This window comes from Oncorhynchus clarkii, chromosome 18 (assembly GCF_045791955.1).
Source record: "Oncorhynchus clarkii lewisi isolate Uvic-CL-2024 chromosome 18, UVic_Ocla_1.0, whole genome shotgun sequence".
NCBI classification, from domain to species: domain Eukaryota; kingdom Metazoa; phylum Chordata; class Actinopteri; order Salmoniformes; family Salmonidae; genus Oncorhynchus; species Oncorhynchus clarkii.
Window position 1 is genome coordinate 6,819,908 of NC_092164.1, and position 26,380 is coordinate 6,846,287.

The 26,380-nt window shown below is 44.9% G+C and overlaps 1 protein-coding gene across 1 annotated transcript; it reads right to left on the reverse strand.

The window, feature by feature from the left end:
- Window positions 1-9,753: 9,753 nt before the first annotated feature.
- LOC139373941 (neurobeachin-like protein 1) lies at window positions 9,754-25,797 on the reverse strand. Its single transcript, XM_071115022.1, has 26 exons — window positions 25,618-25,797; window positions 25,253-25,390; window positions 24,750-24,794; window positions 24,560-24,628; window positions 24,390-24,481; window positions 24,114-24,244; window positions 21,828-21,954; window positions 21,536-21,684; window positions 20,815-20,948; window positions 20,323-20,424; window positions 19,994-20,089; window positions 19,761-19,885; window positions 19,364-19,504; window positions 18,848-18,978; window positions 18,404-18,513; window positions 18,072-18,189; window positions 17,488-17,585; window positions 17,005-17,121; window positions 16,682-16,881; window positions 16,183-16,355; window positions 15,986-16,080; window positions 15,642-15,758; window positions 15,269-15,430; window positions 14,604-14,752; window positions 13,905-14,040; window positions 9,754-12,622 (listed from the first exon to the last, which is right to left on the reverse strand). Exons 1-26 carry the CDS (start codon window positions 25,795-25,797, stop codon window positions 12,518-12,520), a joined length of 3,240 nt encoding a protein of 1,079 aa, XP_070971123.1. The 3' UTR covers window positions 9,754-12,517.
- Window positions 25,798-26,380: the final 583 nt, after the last annotated feature.

The following is a 26,380-nucleotide window of genomic DNA, read 5'->3' on the forward strand; positions in this document are numbered from 1 at the left end:
CCCACAGGTCTCTGGTTCCTTTACATCCCACAGGTCTCTGTTTCATTTACATCCCACAGGTCTCTGTTTCATTTACATCCCACAGGTCTCTGTTTCATTTACATCCCCCAGGGCTCTGGTTCCTTTACATCCCACAGGGCTCTGGTTTCTTTACATCCCACAGGGCTCTGGTTCCTTTACATCCCACAGGGCTCTGGTTCCTTTACATCCCACAGGGCTCTGGTTCCTTTACATCCCACAGGGCTCTGTTTCCTTTACATCCCACAGGGCTCTGGTTCCTTTACATCCCACAGGGCTCTGGTTCCTTTACATCCCACAGGGCTCTGGTTCCTTTACATCCCACAGGGCTCTGGTTCCTTTACATCCCACAGGGCTCTGGTTCCTTTACATCCCACAGGGCTCTGTTTCCTTTACATCCCACAGGGCTCTGTTTCCTTTACATCCCACAGGGCTCTGTTTCCTTTACATCCCACAGGGCTCTGGTTCCTTTACATCCCACAGGTCTCTGTTTCATTTACATCCCACAGGGCTCTGGTTCCTTTACATCCCACAGGGCTCTGGTTCCTTTACATCCCACAGGGCTCTGGTTCCTTTACATCCCACAGGTCTCTGTTTCATTTACATCCCCCAGGGCTCTGGTTCCTTTACATCCCACAGGGCTCTGTTTCCTTTACATCCCACATGGCTCTGGTTCCTTTACATCCCACAGGGCTCTGGTTCCTTTACATCCCACAGGGCTCTGGTCAAAAGGAATGCACTATATACAGTGGTAAGAAAAAGTATGTGAACCCTTTGGAAATACCTGGATTTCTGCATAAATTGGTCATAAAATGTATTCTGATCTCCATCTAAGTCACAACAATAGACAAACCGGTGTGCTTAAACTAATAACACACAAACAATTATACGTTTTCATGTCTTTATTGAACACACTGTGCAAACAATCCCAGTGGAAAAAGTATGTGAACCCTTGGATTTAATAACTGGCAGAAATAACCTCAACCAAACGTTTTCTGTAGTTGTGGATCAGACCTGCACAACAGTCAGGAGAAACTTTGGACCATTCCTCTTTACAAAACTGTTTCAGTTCAGCAATATTCTTGGGATGTCTGGTGTGAACTGCTCTCGAGGTCATGCCACAGAATCTCAATTGGGTTGAGGTCAGGACCGACTGGGCCTCTCCAGAAGGCGTATTTTCTTCTGTTGAAGCCAGTCTTGTTGATTTACTTCTGTGTTTTGGGTCGTTGTCCTGTTGCATCACCAACCTCTGTTGAGCTTCTATTTGAAGGACCGACATTATCCTGAAAAATGTGTTGATAAACGTGGGAATTCATTTTTCCGTCAATGATAGCAAGCTGTCCAGGCCCTGAGACAGCAAAGCAGCCCAAACCACGATGCTCCCTCCACCATACTTTACAGTTGGGTTGAGGTTTTGATGTTGGTGTGCTTTGCCTTTTTTTCTCCACACATAATGGTGTGTGTTCCTTCAACAACTCAACTGTAGTTTCATCTGTCCACAGAATATTTTGCTAGTAGCGCTGTGGAATATCCAGGTGCACATTTGCAAACTTCAGACGTGCAGCAATGTTTTTATTGGACAGCAATGGCTTTTTAAATTTGTTTAAATTAATTTTTATTTAACCTTTATTTAACTTGGCAAGTCAGTTAAGAGCAAATTATTATTTACAATGACGGCCTACCAAAGGCCTCCTGCAGGGACGGGGGCCTGAGATTAAAATGTTTAAAACAAAACACATATCACAACAAGAGAGACTACATAAAGAGAGACCTAAGATAACAACATAGCAACACATGACAACACAGCATGGTAGCAACACAACATAACAACAACATGGTATCAACACAACAAGATAGCAACACAACAAGATAGCAGCACAAAACATGGTACAAACATTATTGGGCACAGACAACACCATGCAAAGCAGCCACAACTATCAGTAATAGTGTCCATGATTGAGTCTTTGAATGAAGAGATTGAGATAAAACTGTCCAGTTTGAGTGTTTTTGCAGTGAACTGAAAAGAGGACCGACCCAGGGATGTGTGTGCTTTGGGGACCTTTAACAGAACGTGACTGGCAGAACAGGTGTTGTATGTGGAGGATGAGGGCTGCAGTAGATATCTCAGATAGGGGGGAGTGAGGCCTAAGAGGGTTTTATAAATAAGCATCAACCAGTGGGTCTTGAGACGGGTATTCAGAGATTACCAGTTCACAGAGGAGTATAGAGTGCAGTGATGTGTCCTATAAGGAGCATTGGTGGCAAATCTGATGGCTGAATGGTAAAGAACATCTAGCCACTCAAGAGCACTCTTACCTGCCCATCTATAAATGAAGTCTCCGTAATCTTTTTTTATTTAGTTTTAACCTTTATTTAAGTAGGCAAATCAGTTAAGAACAAATTCTTATTTAAAATGACAGCTTAGGAACAGTGGGTTAACTGCCTTGTTCAGGGGCAGAACGACAGATTTTTACCTTGTCAGCTCGGCGATTCGATCTTGCAACCTTTCGGTTACTAGTTCAACCCAGGTAGCCTAGCATGGGTAGGATGGTCATCTGAATCATGTTTCGTTTGGCAGCTTGGGTGATAGAGGAAACCAAGTCTAGATTTAACTTTAGCCTGCAGCTTTGATATGTGCCGAGAGAAGGACAGTGCACCGTCTAGCCATACTCCCAAGTACAGTGCCTTGCGAAAGTATTCGGCCCCCTTGAACTTTGCGACCTTTTGCCACATTTCAGGCTTCAAACATAAAGATATAAAACTGTTTTTTTTGTGAAGAATCAACAACAAGTGGGACACAATCATGAAGTGGAACGACATTTATTGGATATTTCAAACTTTTTTAACAAATCAAAAACTGAAAAATTGGGCGTGCAAAATTATTCAGCCCCTTTACTTTCAGTGCAGCAAACTCTCTCCAGAAGTTCAGTGAGGATCTCTGAATGATCCAATGTTGACCTAAATGACTAATGATGATAAATACAATCCACCTGTGTGTAATCAAGTCTCCGTATAAATGCACCTGCACTGTGATAGTCTCAGAGGTCCGTTAAAAGCGCAGAGAGCATCATGAAGAACAAGGAACACACCAGGCAGGTCCGAGATACTGTTGTGAAGAAGTTTAAAGCCGGATTTGGATACAAAAAGATTTCCCAAGCTTTAAACATCCCAAGGAGCACTGTGCAAGCGATAATATTGAAATGGAAGGAGTATCAGACCACTGCAAATCTACCAAGACCTGGCCGTCCCTCTAAACTTTCAGCTCATACAAGGAGAAGACTGATCAGAGATGCAGCCAAGAGGCCCATGATCACTCTGGATGAACTGCAGAGATCTACAGCTGAGGTGGGAGACTCTGTCCATAGGACAACAATCAGTCGTATATTGCACAAAACTGGCCTTTATGGAAGAGTGGCAAGAAGAAAGCCATTTCTTAAAGATATCCATAAAAAGTGTTGTTTAAAGTTTGCCACAAGCCACCTGGGAGACACACCAAACATGTGGAAGAAGGTGCTCTGGTCAGATGAAACCAAAATTGAACTTTTTGGCAACAATGCAAAACGTTATGTTTGGCGTAAAAGCAACACAGCTGAACACACCATCCCCACTGTCAAACATGGTGGTGGCAGCATCATGGTTTGGGCCTGCTTTTCTTCAGCAGGGACAGGGAAGATGGTTAAAATTGATGGGAAGATGGATGGAGCCAAATACAGGACCATTCTGGAAGAAAACCTGATGTAGTCTGCAAAAGACCTGAGACTGGGACAGAGATTTGTCTTCCAACAAGACAATGATCCAAAACATAAAGCAAAATCTACAATGGAATGGTTCAAAAATAAACATATCCAGGTGTTAGAATGGCCAAGTCAAAGTCCAGACCTGAATCCAATCGAGAATCTGTGGAAAGAACTGAAAACTGCTGTTCACAAATGCTCTCCATCCAACTTCACTGAGCTCGAGCTGTTTTGCAAGGAGGAATGGGAAAAAATGTCAGTCTCTCGATGTGCAAAACTGATAGACATACCCCAAGCGACTTACAGCTGTAATCGTAGCAAAAGGTGGCGCTACAAAGTATTAACTTAAGGGGGCTGAATAATTTTGCACGCCCAATTTTTCAGTTTTTGATTTGTTAAAAAAGTTTGAAATATCCAATAAATGTCGTTCCACTTCATGATTGTGTCCCACTTGTTGTTGATTCTTCACAAAAAAAACAGTTTTATATCTTTATGTTTGAAGCCTGAAATGTGGCAAAAGGTCGCAAAGTTCAAGGGGGCCGAATACTTTCGCAAGGCACTGTACTTCTATGAGGTGACTATGAGGTGACTACCTCAAGCTCAAAGCCCTCAGAGGTAGTATTCACACCTTACCAAACCACATTACCTTTATTTTGGAGGTGTTCAAAACAAGGTTAAGGGTAGAGAAAGCTTGTTAGACACTAAGAAAGCTTTGTTGTAGAGCATTTAACACAAAATCCGGGCAGGGGCCAGGTGAGTATAAATGGATGAGAGCTTCCTAATAAATTGAGAAGAGTGTGGGGCCTAGGATCGAGCCTTGGGGTACTCCCTTCGTGACAGGCAGCAGATTTCCTGACTTTATAGACTGCACTCTTTGAGAGAGGTAGTTAGCAAACCAGCCCAAAGACCCTCAGCTTCTTTCGTAGTGTCCTCCCATGCACACCATTCTTTTTTTTACCCCCTTTTTCTCCCCAATTTCGTGGTATCCAATTGTTACTGTCTTGTCTCATCGCTACAACTCCCGTACGGGCTCGGGAGAGACGAAGGTCGAGAGCCATGCGTCCTCCGAAACACAACCCAACCAAGCCGCACTGCTTCTTAACACAGCGCGCATCCAACCCGGAAGCCAGCCGCACCAATGTGTCGGAGGAAACACTGTACACCTAGCGACCTGGTCAGCATGTTCCAGAGATTTCTGTAAGTCTTTAGCTGATACTCTAGGATTCTTCTTAACCTCATTGAGTATTCTGCGCTGTGCTCTTGCAGTCATCTTTGCAGGACAGCCAGTCCTAGGGAGAGTAGCAACAGTGCTGAACTTTCTCCATTTATAGACAATTTGTCTTACCGTGGACTGATGAACATCAAGGCTTTTAGAGATACATTTGTAACCCTTTCCATCTTTATGCAAGTCAACAATTCTTAATTCTTAGGTCTTCTGAGGTCTCTTTTGTTTGAGACATGTTTCACATCAGGCAATGCTTCTTGTGAATAGCAAACTCAAATTTTGTGAGTGTTTTTTATAGGGCAAGGCTGCTCTAACCCACATTTCCAATCTCATTGATTGGACTCCAGGTTAGCTGACTCCTGACTCCAATTAGCTTTTGGAGAAGTCATTAGCCTAGGGGTTCACATACTTTCCCCAACCTATACTGTGAATGTTAAAATTATGTTTTCAGTATAGACAACAACAAAACAATAATTTGTGTGTTATTAGTTTAAGCACACTATGTTTGTCTATTGTTGTGACTTAGATGAAGATCAGATCAAATTTGATGACCAATTTATGCAGAAATCCAGGTAACTCCAAAGGGTTCACATACTTTTTATTGTCACTGTAGGGAATAGGGAATCATTTGGGACGTTTGCTACCTACATCCTTCCTGTTCTTTCTAACACTAAATTGACCACTTAGCAATATCAGATCCTTTTATATTATGGTTATTTAACATTATGTTCCACTTACCTTGGATATAATTAATTCACTAAGGCAGTTTTTGGACAGTAGACATTTGTTTTTGTTAGTGTAGCTACTATGCATCATTTTCAGAAAATGGGCTGAAAACAGTATACACTTTGACCTTTGAACCCAGAATGAGATTCCATAATAAACCGTACCTGCCCCTCTTCTCCATACATTCCAGGATGATGGGGGATATTGTGCTGTTTGAGGGGTAAGTCGTTCTGTTGTCTGGGTTGGTGGTCTCTCTGTACATCAGCGCTGCGATAAAGTCTGAATAAGGTACTGGCTTAGGAGTGACCACATTACTGTAGACACAGGGAGCGATATGTTACATGGGAGAATATTGGTCTGTCAAATCTAGGGGGGAAAAACTCACACAAAAGGGTCACAGTGTCAGAATGTCAATGGTTAAGAATTCATGTACAGTATTTGAGTGTGTCCGTGTCTCACTAGTGATGGTCTTTGCGGTCGTCCGGTGGTGGACAGCGGAGGAAGAGCGAGCGCTCCACTAGGCTCTCCATGTTTCTATTTGGGTGCTTCAACTAGGGAGTAAATAATAGATAGGCAAGATCAATTCTTCCTCCACATCTACACAAACACTGATGTGTCTCCCTTCTAACCTGGTGGGAGTATCCGTAACCCAAGGATCCATACGCAATCACCATCTCCATCTCCAGCTTACAGATGATCTGGAAAACAGGTCGGCTTTTATTGCGTGTGTCAATGCAGGAATCCACTGTCCAAAACTCCCATTGAACATGATATAACTGTCCCACATGTGGACCATGGTGTTTGATTCATATTCTGTACCTGGCGCTTGAGCCTCAGCTCCAGCAGGTGGTTCATTTGTGATTTCTGATTAGAGAACAGGACAGAGGACAAGAGGGTTGATATCTGGTCCTGCAGGCCAGCCTTCTAGCAGCAGGTGGTACATTTGTGATTTGTGATTAGAGAACAGGACAGAGGACAAGAGGGTTGATATCTGGTCCTGCAGGCCAGCCTTCTAGCAGCAGGTGGTACATTTGTGATTTCTGATTAGAGAACAGGACAGAGGACAAGACAGTTGATATCTGGTCCTGCAGGCCAGCCTTCTAGCAGCAGGTGAATGACAATACTTGTACCATCGACTGGAAGCTAAAATAGAAAGAACCCATTGGTTCTTTAGTTGAGGACATCCACACGTGTTGAGCCCTGGACAGCTTTGTACACTCACTCTGATGATCATAATTTTATTATTATCCCATTTAAACATGGCATGGTGAGCATGAAGGGGCAGTGGGTTCGTCCCCATCGCTCCTGTCCATGTCACTCACACTGACGATGTCCAGCAGTTTGACAAAGGTCTTTCCTATGAGCTTGGGAACGCCCGTGTCCTGCTCAAAGAAGATGAGCTCCACCACCAGACGGTGTGACTCACAGACACCCAGCGTGTTATCAGTGCTCTTAGGAATCTGAAACATCCAAATTAGTCATTGATTGATTGTGTTAAGGTCTTGGATAGAGGAAAAACCTGTCCTGTTAGATACAGAAAATAATATTTGTACAACTTTCTCGATACAGTATTGCAATAGCTGGCCCCATACTGTACCTGCAGTGTAGCCAACTCTTTTGACATGACCAATACATGAATCCAGACAGAGAGAAGTTGGCTAGAGCATCAACTAATATACCTACTTACCTGTATGGAGAAATACTTCCACTCGTTGAAGCAGAGGGGGAACTTGGAGCGCTCAGCCTTGGAGTCCTTGTAGGGCTGGACCATAGTACACTTCACCTTCTCCCCAATACTCGCCCTCAGGAAGCCCTGGGTGCCTTTCTTTATGGAAGCTGGGAACACAACGCTCATGAAAACACTCATTTTACTAGTCATTTAGCAGACACTTATCCAGGGCCACTTACGATGGCATAACTTAACTACCCCAGTTAGCACACTGACACACACACAAAGCTTTGGCATGGTGAATAGGGTCTAATGATTTCACTGTTAGGGGTCACTGAGAAGGATACCGTTTTTATTGAAATCCCTGCAGTTTTTCAGATGGACTGTTAGACATCCTTTCTGTAAACAAAATATAGTATTTTAAACACTACAGTCCTTTAATGTAATAATAATATGCATGTCAGGTGTAAAATCTATATTCCAGTTAACTAAGCATTATAATGGGAATTGACAATAGGAGAATGCAAATTCACTAGAGGGCCTCGTGGAATTAGTGGTGGTGGTGGGGGAAGCTCCTCCTCCTCTTCCTCATCGTCATCAGGAACAGGCTCGGCTCTTGATACTCTTCTCAACAGCTGTGAAAATGAACCAGGTAGCAACCCAGCCCTCTAGTGTTAAGCCCGTGACAACTGATGATTCAATGTGCATCTATTAAACTGAGAAAAATACTGTAGGCGTATTTCTAGGGTAAATATGCCTGCCTGTTGTAACAATTATATTTACATTCCCAATGAGATTGACTGATTTTCCATCCGTTGGTGGCCCTTCGGTCGTCGTTGCCACTGGATCAGTCATGATACACCTCGGCGACTAGTATTTTCTGAGAAAGTTTGCAAATAGGAAGCAAATGTGCCACTGGAAAACGATTTCAAAATAGGGATAGAACTTGCGCTGTTGTCATGGCAACATAGGTCCAACAAAAACAAGCGAGACCTTGTTCTATCCGGGGAGCGTTCGTAAATTCACTCTGGAGTGCCAGAGAGCACCCAGTCAGTGTGCCCAGAGCTTTGTCAGATTGTCCGTTCGTAAAATCAGAGTTTCGCTCTCGGAGCGTTTAGAGCGCACTCTGGACGCTCTGGTCGATCCGAGTGTTCTGACCTCACAACGGCTGTCAAGCACCCAAGCTAACTGGCTAAAGTTAGCTAGCTACTTCCAGACAAAAATGAGAGTTCACATCACTGACCATTTCTCACCCTAGCAGAGATGGTTAGGCTGTTTTCATGTTATCCAGAGCGTTGGTGACTGCAACTGTGCTGCTGGCAACAATTTAATTACGCATTTTTGCCGACGTTTACTGACACTGGCCATATACGGGTGTTGAGCGTTCGTAAATTCATAATTCTCTGGCACACTCAGACGAGAGTGCTCTGAAATCGGAGTATTTAGCCTGAGGGAATTTACGAACGCACCCCATGTTCAGCAGTGTAAGCGCTCCAAGCATTTTACAGCAGTTTACAACTTGGTCGCCCCCTAGTGAAATATTTATGTACTGTTTAAAATACAAAACATGCATTTACGCTGATTGTACAAAACATTAGGAACACCTGCTCTTTCCACGACAGACTGACCAGGTGAATTATATTATCCCTTATTGATGTCACCTGTTAAATCCACTTCAATCCATATATGAACTGGAGGAGCCAGGTTAAGGTTTTTTACACATGGATTGTGTGCCATTCAGAGGGGGAAAGGGCAAGACAAAAAATATTAAAGTGCCTTTGAACGGGGTCTGGTAGTAGGTGCCAGGCGCATCGGTTTGTGTCAAGATCTGCAATGCTGCTGGGTTTTTCATGCTCAACAGTTTCCTGTTTGTATCAAGAATGGTTCATCAGCCAAAGGACATCCAGCCAACTTGACACAACTGTGGGAAGCGTTGGAGTCAACATGGGCCAGCAACCCTGTGAAATGCTTTCGGCACCTTGTAGAGTCCATGCCCCACCGAATTGAGGCTGTTCTGAGGGCAAAATAGGGCACTCCAAATTAGGAAGGTGTTTCTAATGTTTTGTACACAGTGTCCTATTTTCACAGGTACAAATCAGCCATACATATGAATTACATTTTTGACAAGACTTTAATGATTACTTTCCACTTGTGTATACAAAGCAGTTTGTCTGTACATAATGGACCAGGGAAACATTTAAAACAATCACTTACAACTTAGTACCTGGAAAGTGCAAAAAGTACAATTAAAATCCACTAAAATAAAAATCATGCTGTACATTATACACCAGTATTTATAAATCAGATATACACACACACACATCCATTTTGGTGACAGTCACAGAGCAAGCAGCTAAGGTAAGACACCAATATATTTCAGATTTTTAGATTCTTGGTTCCTATTGGATGTTAAGTTTGTGGAATGCTGCTATCCATGGGTTATCATGGAGGGAAGGGTAAAACAAAGAATTCTACACACAAACCGGATAATTGTCTGTATGATGCGACGTGGATAAAAAGGCACTGTTTCAGTGGTGGGGTCGGAAGAAAGTCCTAAAACAAGGTAGTGGTGTTGTCTGCCTGACAAACTAAGATTGACAAAAATAGAAACATTTATTAAATACGTCCTTTGGAAAAAATGAGTAACACATCCTGATGAGAATGGAAACTGTTTAAAGGAGTATGCCATCGAGACACATCAGCATAAACAATTAAAAATAAACTTATTGAAACGGCCTCTTGGTTAAAAAAGGGCACACGTTGGTCTGTGATTGTATTCTCCGGACAGATTGCGGAGACACTTAAAAGAGAAGACCAAAAACAACCACACTGCACATAGAAGTCTGATCCCTAATCTATAACCACCATAGAATCAGAATGAATGATTCTAAGTCCATGATAGATAAGAACCAGAATCACTGAATTGTTACCAAGAAGGCAAATGATATGACAAGGAAATAAGGAATTTGGCATTTTAAGAAACTACTGTCATCATGAACATACACACTCACATTATGCAACAGATGACCTACCCCGACCAAACTGTCATTTTGATTTGACAAGAGCATAACAACCATAAGGATTCAATGGGGGGTGAAATCATTCATAATCTCAAACATTGACATAAAAAACACACATGAAATCTCAAAAAGCCACATTAGGCCCGGTTCACAGACACGTTTAGTGACGTTACTGCATTTATGGAACTCCAGAGGACCTTAACTAGCTGACATGGCTCCCAACTAAGAGACAATTATGGAAGGAGGAGGAACACTGAGGTGATTCTGACTGTTGGAAGATGACAGCCGTTTGGGATGTCCCTTGGCAGAATTAAGTTTAATCTCCCAATCGCGTCGTCCCGGTCAGAAAAACCAGGAAGACTGGAGATTGTTTTTTTTTTTAGTTCAGCCTTGACAAGAGGCTGGAATGTACCAATGCACAGTCAGCGGAGCAGAGGAAGGAACTGTATTGCTGTAACACTGACATCTCAAAAGCCCTTAGAAAGTCTCCCCTCCCATTGTGAAAGGTGGATCGATCCACCGTCTTCAGTTTTTCGCAGCATAAATCTTTGTTGAACAACTGAAGCACCACTTAAAAACATACAAATAATGTAGTGTGAATTTAAATAGCCTACGGGGAAAAAAGCTCATTTTCATTCATAAATAAACATTGATTCAAGTAACATAAAAACATTCTAGGATGGATCTAGAGCTAAACATTGCACACTAAGCCAGGTTCAGTATGGTTCGTCCCTCCGAAGCATGCGGTCTAACACAAGTGTGAGAAGCTTGCAGTGTGTGTAAGAGTGTAGTGTTTGAGGGGAGCGAGTCCTTTGGGCACGGTATGGGGTAGCTAGTGATTCTACAACACTAGGCTTCTCTCTTCTTCTGTAGTGTCAAACTAGCGGACTTTGGGTGCGTTCCAGGTCGTCTTTATTGCCGATTATCAGATTTCACAACGCCTGGAGAAGTGTTCAGCGTCTCAGAAACCACATTAAATGTCATATAGAAATCTACTGAGATTGCAATAGAGATGACATGGAACGCAGTCACAGGCTTCTCCAATAGGGAGGAGTCTATGCAAGTGTACATTAGCAAACAAGTGTGTGTGTGTGTGTCAGGCTTAGTACGAGTGTTGGATACCTTAGGGCCCCGTCCTCTATACTAAATGAGGAGTGGGCCGGAAATGCCACGCAAAACACAACCTAACCACAGACCTTATACACATGCACGCATCTGTAAAAAACAACTACAATTATCAGTAACATCAAACAAAAAAACTAAACCAAAAACATTGTATTGTGACTGAACATAGCCCCTTACTGCTGCATAGGAGCCCTGAGGCATCGGTCACAGCCTAGTCAGACTGGAAGGCAAAACCAAGTCAACAAAAGCCCACGGGAGAAAACAACCAGCGAGAGACAACACACAGAAACACAAAGAGCGTACATACACACACACACTGCTCAGTGGTCTCGGGTTCAGGGTTCGGAGAAGTGGGTCATCTTGATGACCAGAGAAATATAAAATATAATTCCCATTGAAGTCAGTGTGATGTGATGGGTGGACCGTCAACCAGGTTAAGTGTTCCCATTGGAGTAATTACATTTCTACGTTGGGGATCCCCTTCATTCCTTGGGCCTGAGAGGTGGAGGGGTCAGAGGTCAGCTCAGATTGCTGTAGTGTGTGTCTGCATAGAGGGTCTCTGTAGTAGTGGGAGCCACTGGCCTGACCGTGCTAGTGATGATGGAGGAAGATGAAGAGTAATGGCCATGTGTGTCATTGAAGGGGAGGGGGGGTGAGGGGATGTATGCACCTACAGTTGGATCAGAAACTCGACGCCGGCGCCTGCTGGTCCGTCCTGACCTGCCCTACTCATCCGCCTAACCTTTACACACCGTTAAAACACACACACACACCCCCCCGTCTTCCACTCGTGGGTCAGTCTGTCCTTCCCAAGTCAGAGGGAGGAACAAAAAAGGAGTAAGATTCTCCCAAAACAGTCATCAGTCAATCAAAACGAGGGGTGGTTCAAATCTGATTGGGTAGACTGTGATGATTGGCAGGGCTTGCGGGCCAATCAGGCAGGCAGCAGGGTGAGGGGGTGTGGTGGTAGTGGGAGGGGTGGAAGGGGTGGTTGTGGGGGTCAGTTCTGGTTGCAGGCTGGTTGGTACTCTGTCTCTCCAGAGGAGATCTGGGTCAGGCGCTTGCTGGAGCCCCACAGCTTACGAGTGATCTGGCCTGAACGCATCTGAGAAGAGTGGAGGAAAGGAGGAGGAAGTGAGGAAGAGGAGAGAGATGAGGAGGAGGAGGAAAGTGTGAAGTCAAAAGAAACAAACAAAAAGCAGGATATGATTTATGAGTGATCGGTTAGTTCAGAAATTTTGGAATGACGTAGTGCCAGTTCAAAACCAAAGCTTGGTTCACTTTGAGGCAGGTCCATTTGTATAAAAGAAAGGTGAGAGAAGTTGGGAGGGGATCAAATTATCAATTGATTCGAGGGTGATTCCCTGTGTCCCTCCCTATCCCATCATTACAGCCCCAGAGTTAACCTTACTTTCATGTCTACCAGTAGGGAGGAAGAAATCAGGGTTAAACCATTTTCACTTGAAGAGCAGGAAGACAATAAGGGTTAAACCATTTTCACTTGAAGAGCAGGAAGACAATAAGGGTTAAACCATTTTCACTTGAAGAGCAGGTGGGAATAAATTACAGCCTAGTGCATCTTATTATAGCGTAGCTTATTACTAATATAGTTTATATGGCTTGAATTTGCAGAGGTGTTCATCCAAGGCAATTCACAGCATGTCACAAATACATATTAAATCAGTCAATAATAATGACACTTCCGGTAAACAATATTGGACAACACCATCCCAAGGCCCAAAAATAAGTCATTCCTCGGTTAGAATGAGGTAAACGGAAGCCCATGTTTTCATTTCACAGTAATATTCCAGGAGAGGGTGTGTTGTATTCATTCAGAGGCGTTTATGGAATGTCTCAAGTGTTACTGTGTGTGTGGTTACCAATCCTTGCAGGGCAAGAATGGGCCAGGGTCCTGCTTCGCCCCAGAAACAGGGTCATGTTCATTAGGGCACGCAACAGAAAATTATTTGAAGTCTTACAACAGAAAACGGGGGGAAAAAGTCAAGGTAGCTCCTCCGCTGTTTGTCCGTTTTCTTCCGTTTGGTGCCTAATGAACACACCCGAGGTGTATGTGGCTAAGGAAGGACAGGTCATTTAGGACAAATTATTAGCACTACAACAGAGAGAGAATGGTATGCCGTGGTAGTTTGTAGGGTGAGTTTATGAAGTTCCCTCTGAGGTAAATACATTTGTTTTTTTATTGAATTGAGGGGGATGTTCTGCTCAGGGGGTCAGGGGTCAGGGCCCTGGGGGTTAAACATTAACTTGTCCCGGAGGCTCAGCCTGCGGGCGGGCGAGCGCACCCTCAGCGGGGCGAGCAGTGGCATTGCCATGAGGGGTGAGCCCTCCAGGCTCTGGGCGATGTAGTTTCTGAATGAGCTCTTTACCTCGGCCGGCTTGCCCACGCCCACAATGATCAGCTTGCCGTCCTGCAGGCCCACCAGCACGTGGCTCTGCTCCTTGGTGACAGACACGCAGCGTACAGGCACACGCATTGCCATGGGGGTGGCGCACAGGGACAGGCTGCCCGGAGGAGAGAGGAGGGGAGGGGACAGAGACAGAGTGAAGGGTTGGGTTAGACAGATAGAAAAATCCCTGATATATATATTGATAATAATAATAATAAACTCTGTTGCATATATGATTTTGTTTTGGGCGGTGAAAACGTTTTCAGTGTAAACGACTAAAACCAGATATAAAGTATGTAGAAAAGATAAATGGAGATAATCTTTGAGAACTAACAAATCACCAAAATAAAAACTACAGAATTGAAAATGACAAAAACAATCAATTTAGAAGTATTAATATTGTTATATTTGAGTAAAGGAACACAGTATTAGACATGGTAAAATGCATAGAATTGCAGGAAATTAGCTTTAATACTGCAGTATTTTCTCTCAGCTCAATGCAAACATTTGTAAAAATGCAGGAAATGGGCTTAAAAAAAAAAAAAAGTTAAATCAGCTGTTCAGCGGCCATTGCCACCCTTACCACCTAAGACCCTTTTTGATACAGCAAAAACCCTGTAGATGCATGCGTGGAGTCACGCACACAGACAGACAAACACACACAGGAAACAAGGTCACCTGTACAGGTCTCGTATGGAGAGGAAGCCCTGCTCGCTGCCGATAACCAGGTACTCCCCGGACACACACATGTCTGTCACCTGCTCCTTCAGGCCCTCCGTACACAGGTGCTTCCCATTGACAGAGTACAGGTGCAGGCCGTTCTTATCCTAAACAGGGACAGGATGAGAGACAATCGGTACATTATGATTGGGTCCTGGTGTACATCTAGTGGTTAACTAGCGTTTTGCTAAGCATCATGTTGAGTTATGTATGACGTACTGTACCAACTAAGTCAGTCAGTCACTCACTAAGCAAATAACTCACTCCCCAACTCACTCACCCTCTGTAGCTCACCAACTAAGTCGCTCACCAACTAAGTCACTATGGCTTCATTCAGTCCAATTCTGATATTCTTTCCACTAATTGGTTCAATGACCAATCACATCAGATCTTTCTCTGAGCTGATCTAATTGGTCATGAATAATCATGAATATAGATCTGCATTGGGCTGTCCGTCTAAACACACACACACACACACACACACACACACACACACACACACACACACACACGCGCGCGCCGTAGCTGCCTGGTCAGACTCCTGCACCAAAACACATTAAGATTTTTTAGAGAAGACGATTACGACATTTTCAACTACATATTAAGAACATGTGTTAGTGTACCTTGAGCGTGGCCTTGCCCTCTACACAGGTGTGAACCACCACACACCCTTCATAAGAGATAGCCAGGTGCAGGATGGAGACCGGCAGGGAGCTCTCACAGGGCGGCCGCAGACACCGCATGTACTGGCCCCGACGCACCGTGTGGATGATCACCGTCCCGTCCTGGTACACAGAAACAAAACATCAACAAGATCCATCTATCAACCAACCCTCCAACCCCTTCGTCCTCCTGCATTCCTCCAACCTCCTGCATTCCTCCAACCTCCTGCATTCCTCCAACCACTCCAACCCCTTCATCCCACCAACCCCTCCATCCCACCAACCCCTCCATCCCACCAACCCCTCCATCCCCTTCATCCCTCCAACCTCTTACCCGTGATCCAGAGACGGCCATATCCAGCTCTGTGCTGATGCTGACGCTCAGTACCTCGTCAGTGTGTCCATACAGAACCTGTACCGGCTTGGGACACAGCCCCACCGGACAACCTCCCTGTAGGACACACACAGTCACACGCTCATACACCTGGGTAGTGTTCAGTAGGGCATACAGTAGTAAAACAGTTTGCAACCGAAAGCAGATATGTGTCAAACAGTTTCACTTCCTTTTTTCTTTTTTTGGTGTACTAACATCAAACGTTTCCACGGTAACAATACAGTACAAATGCTTTCTAGTCAGTGTAGTGTATTCCCATAAACCCTCAGGCTTCATGATCTCACCTGCTGCAGCACCTGCCACACCATACAGGTGTTGTCCCTGGATCCAGAGATCAAGTGGATCCCACAGTAGTCTGTCGACAGGCACGTGACTATGTCTGCAGTGAGAGAGAAGACACCAAATAATTACTATACTGTATGTACAGACAGTGTGCGTGTGTGTCTGAGTGCATGTATGTGTGTGTGAGATCCATCCATACCCATGTGTCTGATGTGATGTCCCACAGTCTTTCCCTTGACCAGGGAGGTGACCCTCAGGCTGTTGTCCCAGTGGCCACCGCTGAACAGGAGCTTCCCGTCATGTGACACCACAAACAGACCTGCCGTCACCTCCACGCCCGGAGAGAAGGGCCCACCCAGGACCCGCTGGGTCCTAGAGAGAGGGGGGAGGAGCAGAGAGGAGGAGACCTCAGATACATACCTCACAGAACAACTTTATGACCAAGTAATGACATCAAGTGCCCTCCAAGGGTCTGTTCCAAAACATTTAAAGTGCATTCTTCCCGTCCCCATCCTGGAGATAATCACAGATCTGGATACACCATGGCAGAGTTTCCATCATACTGCGGTGACAAACCAAACATTCTCAGATGAGTGATTACTTCAAGGAATGGAGGTAAGAACTCAAACAGGGCTCCCAGTCTCCCAGTCAGACTACAACGCCCCATAGTTTCAAGTAGAAAAGGGGGAGGGACTGACTTGGGGTTGGCCACGGTGGGGTCCTTGATGAAGGTAAAGTAGTTGGAGATATTCTTGTCATAAGGCAGCCAGCCGTGGGTTCCCATCAGACAGTTCTGACTCAGGGTCACCATAGTGTCTGGGCTGCCCTGGGTGATGAAGGAGTGGGACTGGTTTTTGGGGACCACGGCTTTCACCAGAGGCACGTTGTCATTGATCCCCTAAAAATCAACATTTATTTATGAAGTTGTTTTTCAATAAAACGATTTTCATAAAGTACTTTACAATAATCAACAAAGAGGGTCATGATCATATGCTTTAGTGTGTGTGTTTTCAAAACTAACCTCGACAAAGAAGGACTTGAGTTCGGCAAGGTGCTCGAAGATGCTGAGTGGCGAGGCATCTAGTCGACCTTTCCTCTTCTCCACCTCCTCCAGAGAAAGACGTACTGGGTGTGGCTCCTGTACACACAGACAATACATCACTATAGCCCATCTAAAATACCTGTTCTAAACCAGTGATTCTCAGCTAAATATCCCCGAGTAACCCCACCAGCACCCATTTCTGTTGTAGCCCTGGCTAAACTAATCACCAAGCTGTTGACGAGTTTAATAAGGTGTTTGTCTGATGCTACAACAATGAGTACTGTTGAAGGTCCTCAAAGACCAGAGATGGGAATCACGGTTCTAAATAACCTGTTAAAGTCTCATTCCCAATGATTCCTAATTGACCGGTTCATCCCTCAGTGTTCCAATGGGCTCATATCACGAGGAAGGCCTGGGAGGTTCCTCCCGGTCAGGTCAAGCCTTGTGTGTTTTCTCCAGTACCTTGAGCAGCTGGCAGGGTGTCTGTCCAAAGTTACTGATCATCCCCTCTACGGCTTTACGCTCCTTCTCATCAGTGATTGCATCCAGGTCCACCGCCCCTACAGCAAAACCAGAGACAAACGCTTCAGTAAAGTGTCATAATATAGCAATCTAGCGTTTCTTTAGCATGAGTGTTATTGTATCAGTCTATGGGCTTTAGTGTTAGCATCCGTACCTTTGTAGGTGCAGCGTTTCTTTAGCATCAGTGCTATTGCATCAATGAGAGTCTATGGGTTTAGTGTTAGCATCCGCACCTGTAAGATGCTATGGATAAGAGCATCTGCTGAATGACCAAAATGTAAATGTACCTCCACAGGTACCGCGTTTCTTTAGCATCAGGGCTATTTTATGAGTGGGAGTCTTGGGGTTTAGTGTTAGCCTCCGTACCTTCGTAGGTGCAGCGTTTCTTTAGCATCAGGGCTATTGTATGAGTGGGAGTCTTTGGGTTTAGTGTTAGCGTCCGTACCTTCGTAGGTGCAGCGTTTCTTTAGCATCAGGGCTATTGTATGAGTGGGAGTCTTTGGGTTTAGTGTTAGCGTCCGTACCTTCGTAGGTGCAGTAGTAGAAGACATTGAGGGCCTCCACGGCCGCGGGGCCTCGCTGTTTGTAACCGAAGATCAGATCGATCCAGTCTTGCAGGTGGGCCGATACGTACTCAGACTCCTGTTACACAACACACACACACACAAAGGCCAAGACACACACATTTTTAACCCCCTCAGCAATAAATCACTAAATACTACTCTCTGTGGAATGCATTTCTCCTGCACATCATGGTAATAGAATGTGTGTGATCCAATTGTGTTAGAGGTTTTTCTCCCCCCTTGGGACAAAGCATTATGGTAATGGTGACCGTCCATGAGAAAAGGAGGCTCACCAGGGCTTTCCTGTGCTTATAAATGAAGTCCTCTGGAGACTTGGCCCATTTAGGCAGGATGACATCATTCACCCTCTCCTTGGAGATCTGCAGGCGCCCCAGATCAAAGGCTAGAGGGAGCGAGAGAGGAGGATGAACAAAGGACGGGGGAGTGAAAGTAGATTCCATCAGAGTGGCAGTGTGACCAGATAAAAAGAAAACAGACTAAATAACATTTTCAACTGAAATCCTCAGTTTCTACAATTCAGGGTGTAACTGGGTCAGTTATAGATTTAGTCCGATTTGAACAAGTTCCAGTGTTCCACAATCTGAACCGGTCCAGTCGAGTCCAGATGTTCTCTGATTGACTGTGTGAACACCACCACAGGAGGCGTGTTAGTACGGACAGTCAGTCAACATAGCCAGCGTGTCTGTGATTCTCTACAGACACGGAGCTCATCTCACCGTTCTGATTCTCCAGGAACTCCGGGAAGTAGAAGAACTCTGGGATGAGCTCCTTGACGTCGTTGGGGTTGTCCGTGAGGGTCTGCCACAAAGCTGGGATGGAGTGGAACTGGCGGTCCGCACAGTCAAACCTGGACCGAGGGAGGAAGACCAACAGCCAATGGCCTTAAAGTATGCCATAGTACTAGAGACCGGATGGTTTTGCTGACCATGTGACCTGACCAAGACAAACTGTGGATCTAGTAAGGCTGTAGCTCGGTGAGAGAAAGACTTCTGGCCTTACTGACATCAGTACAATAGCACCTCTCCAGACAAGAGCATAGATACATTTGATTGTTAGTTGGAACACACGTGTAATCACAGATCTAGAATGACTAGAACGCACAAAGCTGCTCAGACCACAGCAATTTGACTGGTACAACCCGAGCACTGATAACTCCATGGACTTTAATGCTGTTAACTTCTGGCCTGAGTTTTCTAGTCTGATTCCCCCCCACCAAAACCCATTGCTTTTACCGTCCACTCTGTAGCGCGATGTGGAGGGACGTGAAGGGTTCCACGCGGATGAGATAGTGCATGACTCCTGCTGCGTTGGAGTAGTGGGTACCGTAGTGGAACCGGTCGATGGTCCCCGTGGGGTCCTCAAAACTCTCATACCTACAGACAGGGAGACGTGAACTTAACATTATAATTACTTACTACATTTACTACAACAGAATCCAGTTATTTGCCCTCAAAGAGACATTTCCTCAACGGGAATAAAGTGTTGTATTGCAGTAAGTCTAATTCTATGGACGAGGACACTTATGTAGTGAAGAGAATGAATGAATACACTGCCACCCTGGAACGTGTCACGTAAATGCCAGTATGTAGACGCAGCAGCGGCTCAGTGAGAGAGGTTGAGAGAACGTACTTCTCCCGTACAGCCTTGGCGTTCCGCTCGTTGAGTACGGCCACGGGCTTGGACAGGTCCCGGAACACCCCTGGGTCTGTCAGGTCCAGCTCCTCTGACGTGTAGTCCGACAGGATCCAGGGGAACTGGATACACACACACACAATTAACTAAACCATGAACACCCTTTAGAAGAGCACCAAGATGGTATATTCCACATCTTCCCCCATAGGGTCCGTGTTAACAGAACGTACCACTGGGTACTGAGACAGGTCGTTGTAGGTTCGGCCCGCGATGGTGTTCAGCTGGATCAAGTAGTCAAAGTTGGTCATCTCTCGGTTCACCCATTTCTACCAAAGACGAGAGAGAGAGGTTTAACACAACCTGTCAACACAATACCTGAGACCATACTGACTACTTAACATGGGTCATGCTCAGTAGGGCACAATGTAACAAAACATTTTGCAAAAAATAATACATCTGTTCTTATAAGACCAGCTCAGGGAGTATCACCTCCGTTTCAAACCACTTCCTCCCTACTGAACACGACCTTGATCTCCCATGTCAATGTTTGACCCCTGACCTGTGTGAGTCCGGAGGCCTTGAGCAGCTCCTGTGGTGAGCGTGTGCCGTACAGGCTGAGGGAGCGCAGCAGCAGCATCCTACTGTACACCTTGTTCCGCACCTGTCAATCAAACCACACAGAACATTCCAACATGAGGGGGTCTGTTCAAAAGTGTGAAATCTTTCAGAATGCTCAGATCAAAATATATTATGTAGAACAGATATGATGGCCTGTCATGTAGAATAGGGAGTAGTACAGGTTCTATTTGTTCTTAACGTTTTACTGTACTCAACACACCCCAGTACTCCAGGCCTATGTAGTCATTCCTTCTACATAAGTGTTTCCCAAACCCCTCCTCAAACACCCCCCATCTACTTACTTGATCTATTCCAGGACTAGCCCTTGATGAGTTGAATCAGGTGATGTGCTAGCTCTGGAATAGACCAAGTAGTGAAATGGATAGGGGTACACCGTTCTCAATCCACATAAAAAGCAGATCCCAGAACTGACCTCTTTCTTAAAGTTGAGGAAGTAGTTGGTCTGGTCTATGAGGAAGATCTCCAGGGCCGAGCGGCGGAGGTTGTACCTTCGCAGGTGGATCTCCCGGATCTGAGATAGAGGCCACTTAAAGTCCTGACCAACACCTGGAAGGACAGACAGGGGGACAGACAGGGGGTTGGTTATGTATAATACACAAGGCCAGGAGTTTGACCTAACTAGGGACTTGACCATGGCAAAACTCCAGGCCCGAATATTAACCCTACGTCATTACATTATATGATGTGTATTGCATGTGGGAGCAGCTGCACCTCTATGTCTAAGACAACACAATGAGTCTTTAACAGTGTGGTATGTATGTATTGTACATGTCTAGTCATGACAGCTACACCTCTATGTTTAAGACAACACAATGAGTCTTTAACAGTGAGGTATGTATCTATTGTACATGTCTAGTCATAACAGCTACACCTCTATGTCTAAGACAACACAATGAGTCTTTAACAGTGTGGTATGTATGTATTGTACATGTCTAGTCATAACCCATCCATAACCTCTGGTTTATCAACTCCTGCTACACTCGCTCACTCTCCTTCAGCCTCCCTTCCTCTCTCCTTCTTCCTAAAAGCAACTTTTCCTCTAACCCCACTATTTCATCCCTTCTTCCTCCCCTCCCTCCTCTTTCAGGAGAACCCTCCCTACGACCCTCCTATCTTCCTCCCTCTCTCCTCACCCTCCTCCTTCTCTGTGCTGCTGTCATAGAAGTAGATGTGCTGGGTGGTGAGCTCCAGACGTCCAGGGCTGACATCCACCTGGGTGACCAGCTCACAGTCCTCCCACAGAACCAGCTTCTCCTTCTGGCCTGCCTCCTCCACGTCCCCCCTGGAAAGAGAGAGCGAGACAGCGAGAGAGATAGAAACAGACAGATAGGTGACCAAGTCCATTCACGTTTGTAGTCAAAGCCACCTAACAGTCCACGACAGACACAACACACAACATTAGTAGACAACGTTGAGAGTACTGACGTGTTGTTGGTCGCTGCGGGGTCGTCTTCAGGCAGCTCCAGAATGTCATCCTCCAGGTCGCTGACCTTCACCTGCTTGACCGCCTCCAGCAGTAAGGACTCAGATGTCACCTTCTGCTGCTGGACACCTGGGGGACAAGGGAGAGGAAGAGGAGGAACAAGAGGCAGAGGACAAAGAAGATGAAGAGAAACAGGAACAAGAGGCAGAGGACAAAGAAGATGAAGAGGAAGAGAAACAGGAACAAGAGGCAGAGGACAAAGAAGATGAAGAGGAAGAGAAACATGAACAAGAGGCAGAGGACAAAGAAGATGAAGAGGAAGAGAAACAGGAACAAGAGGCAGAGGACAAAGAAGATGAAGAGGAAGAGAAACAGGAACAAGAGGCAGAGGACAAAGAAGATGAAGAGGAAGAGAAACAGGAAGAGGAGAAGGGTCCGTGTCTGCAGCTAACATTATGGTTTATTCAGACTCCAGCGATGCCTTGTCAGGGGAACCAGTGTTATTGTTAATAATTTTGCACGCCCAATTTTTCAGTTTTTGATTTGTTAAAAAAGTTTGAAATATCCAATAAATGTCGTTCCACTTCATGATTGTGTCCCACTTGTTGTTGATTCTTCACAAAAAAAACAGTTTTATATCTTTATGTTTGAAGCCTGAAATGTGGCAAAAGGTCGCAAAGTTCAAGGGGGCCGAATACTTTCGCAAGGCACTGTACTTCTATGAGGTGACTATGAGGTGACTACCTCAAGCTCAAAGCCCTCAGAGGTAGTATTCACACCTTACCAAACCACATTACCTTTATTTTGGAGGTGTTCAAAACAAGGTTAAGGGTAGAGAAAGCTTGTTAGACACTAAGAAAGCTTTGTTGTAGAGCATTTAACACAAAATCCGGGCAGGGGCCAGGTGAGTATAAATGGATGAGAGCTTCCTAATAAATTGAGAAGAGTGTGGGGCCTAGGATCGAGCCTTGGGGTACTCCCTTCGTGACAGGCAGCAGATTTCCTGACTTTATAGACTGCACTCTTTGAGAGAGGTAGTTAGCAAACCAGCCCAAAGACCCTCAGCTTCTTTCGTAGTGTCCTCCCATGCACACCATTCTTCTTTTTTTTACCCCCTTTTTCTCCCCAATTTTGTGGTATCCAATTGTTACTGTCTTGTCTCATCGCTACAACTCCCGTACGGGCTCGGGAGAGACGAAGGTCGAGAGCCATGCGTCCTCCGAAACACAACCCAACCAAGCCGCACTGCTTCTTAACACAGCGCGCATCCAACCCGGAAGCCAGCCGCACCAATGTGTCGGAGGAAACACTGTACACCTAGCGACCTGGTCAGCATGTTCCAGAGATTTCTGTAAGTCTTTAGCTGATACTCTAGGATTCTTCTTAACCTCATTGAGTATTCTGCGCTGTGCTCTTGCAGTCATCTTTGCAGGACAGCCAGTCCTAGGGAGAGTAGCAACAGTGCTGAACTTTCTCCATTTATAGACAATTTGTCTTACCGTGGACTGATGAACATCAAGGCTTTTAGAGATACATTTGTAACCCTTTCCATCTTTATGCAAGTCAACAATTCTTAATTCTTAGGTCTTCTGAGGTCTCTTTTGTTTGAGACATGTTTCACATCAGGCAATGCTTCTTGTGAATAGCAAACTCAAATTTTGTGAGTGTTTTTTATAGGGCAAGGCTGCTCTAACCCACATTTCCAATCTCATTGATTGGACTCCAGGTTAGCTGACTCCTGACTCCAATTAGCTTTTGGAGAAGTCATTAGCCTAGGGGTTCACATACTTTCCCCAACCTATACTGTGAATGTTAAAATTATGTTTTCAGTATAGACAACAACAAAACAATAATTTGTGTGTTATTAGTTTAAGCACACTATGTTTGTCTATTGTTGTGACTTAGATGAAGATCAGATCAAATTTGATGACCAATTTATGCAGAAATCCAGGTAACTCCAAAGGGTTCACATACTTTTTATTGTCACTGTAGGGAATAGGGAATCATTTGGGACGTTTGCTACCTACATCCTTCCTGTTCTTTCTAACACTAAATTGACCACTTAGCAATATCAGATCCTTTTATATTATGGTTATTTAACATTATGTTCCACTTACCTTGGATATAATTAATTCACTAAGGCAGTTTTTGGACAGTAGACATTTGTTTTTGTTAGTGTAGCTACTATGCATCATTTTCAGAAAATGGGCTGAAAACAGTATACACTTTGACCTTTGAACCCAGAATGAGATTCCATAATAAACCGTACCTGCCCCTCTTCTCCATACATTCCAGGATGATGGGGGATATTGTGCTGTTTGAGGGGTAAGTCGTTCTGTTGTCTGGGTTGGTGGTCTCTCTGTACATCAGCGCTGCGATAAAGTCTGAATAAGGTACTGGCTTAGGAGTGACCACATTACTGTAGACACAGGGAGCGATATGTTACATGGGAGAATATTGGTCTGTCAAATCTAGGGGGGAAAAACTCACACAAAAGGGTCACAGTGTCAGAATGTCAATGGTTAAGAATTCATGTACAGTATTTGAGTGTGTCCGTGTCTCACTAGTGATGGTCTTTGCGGTCGTCCGGTGGTGGACAGCGGAGGAAGAGCGAGCGCTCCACTAGGCTCTCCATGTTTCTATTTGGGTGCTTCAACTAGGGAGTAAATAATAGATAGGCAAGATCAATTCTTCCTCCACATCTACACAAACACTGATGTGTCTCCCTTCTAACCTGGTGGGAGTATCCGTAACCCAAGGATCCATACGCAATCACCATCTCCATCTCCAGCTTACAGATGATCTGGAAAACAGGTCGGCTTTTATTGCGTGTGTCAATGCAGGAATCCACTGTCCAAAACTCCCATTGAACATGATATAACTGTCCCACATGTGGACCATGGTGTTTGATTCATATTCTGTACCTGGCGCTTGAGCCTCAGCTCCAGCAGGTGGTTCATTTGTGATTTCTGATTAGAGAACAGGACAGAGGACAAGAGGGTTGATATCTGGTCCTGCAGGCCAGCCTTCTAGCAGCAGGTGGTACATTTGTGATTTGTGATTAGAGAACAGGACAGAGGACAAGAGGGTTGATATCTGGTCCTGCAGGCCAGCCTTCTAGCAGCAGGTGGTACATTTGTGATTTCTGATTAGAGAACAGGACAGAGGACAAGACAGTTGATATCTGGTCCTGCAGGCCAGCCTTCTAGCAGCAGGTGAATGACAATACTTGTACCATCGACTGGAAGCTAAAATAGAAAGAACCCATTGGTTCTTTAGTTGAGGACATCCACACGTGTTGAGCCCTGGACAGCTTTGTACACTCACTCTGATGATCATAATTTTATTATTATCCCATTTAAACATGGCATGGTGAGCATGAAGGGGCAGTGGGTTCGTCCCCATCGCTCCTGTCCATGTCACTCACACTGACGATGTCCAGCAGTTTGACAAAGGTCTTTCCTATGAGCTTGGGAACGCCCGTGTCCTGCTCAAAGAAGATGAGCTCCACCACCAGACGGTGTGACTCACAGACACCCAGCGTGTTATCAGTGCTCTTAGGAATCTGAAACATCCAAATTAGTCATTGATTGATTGTGTTAAGGTCTTGGATAGAGGAAAAACCTGTCCTGTTAGATACAGAAAATAATATTTGTACAACTTTCTCGATACAGTATTGCAATAGCTGGCCCCATACTGTACCTGCAGTGTAGCCAACTCTTTTGACATGACCAATACATGAATCCAGACAGAGAGAAGTTGGCTAGAGCATCAACTAATATACCTACTTACCTGTATGGAGAAATACTTCCACTCGTTGAAGCAGAGGGGGAACTTGGAGCGCTCAGCCTTGGAGTCCTTGTAGGGCTGGACCATAGTACACTTCACCTTCTCCCCAATACTCGCCCTCAGGAAGCCCTGGGTGCCTTTCTTTATGGAAGCTGGGAACACAACGCTCATGAAAACACTCATTTTACTAGTCATTTAGCAGACACTTATCCAGGGCCACTTACGATGGCATAACTTAACTACCCCAGTTAGCACACTGACACACACACAAAGCTTTGGCATGGTGAATAGGGTCTAATGATTTCACTGTTAGGGGTCACTGAGAAGGATACCGTTTTTATTGAAATCCCTGCAGTTTTTCAGATGGACTGTTAGACATCCTTTCTGTAAACAAAATATAGTATTTTAAACACTACAGTCCTTTAATGTAATAATAATATGCATGTCAGGTGTAAAATCTATATTCCAGTTAACTAAGCATTATAATGGGAATTGACAATAGGAGAATGCAAATTCACTAGAGGGCCTCGTGGAATTAGTGGTGGTGGTGGGGGAAGCTCCTCCTCCTCTTCCTCATCGTCATCAGGAACAGGCTCGGCTCTTGATACTCTTCTCAACAGCTGTGAAAATGAACCAGGTAGCAACCCAGCCCTCTAGTGTTAAGCCCGTGACAACTGATGATTCAATGTGCATCTATTAAACTGAGAAAAATACTGTAGGCGTATTTCTAGGGTAAATATGCCTGCCTGTTGTAACAATTATATTT

Bases quoted from the DNA above. Each gene is read 5' to 3' on its own strand.
- LOC139373941 (XM_071115022.1), bottom strand. From the start codon at position 25,797: ATGAGTGTTTTCATGAGCGTTGTGTTCCCAGCTTCCATAAAGAAAGGC. The intron at 20,425-20,814 runs GTCAGTTCTGGG...TTTGATTGACAG, and splicing joins TCCTCAACTTTAAGAAAGAG to GTGCGGAACAAGGTGTACAG. The intron at 18,979-19,363 runs GTAAAAGCAATG...CCCTCGGTCCAG, and splicing joins ATCGCGCTACAGAGTGGACG to GTTTGACTGTGCGGACCGCC.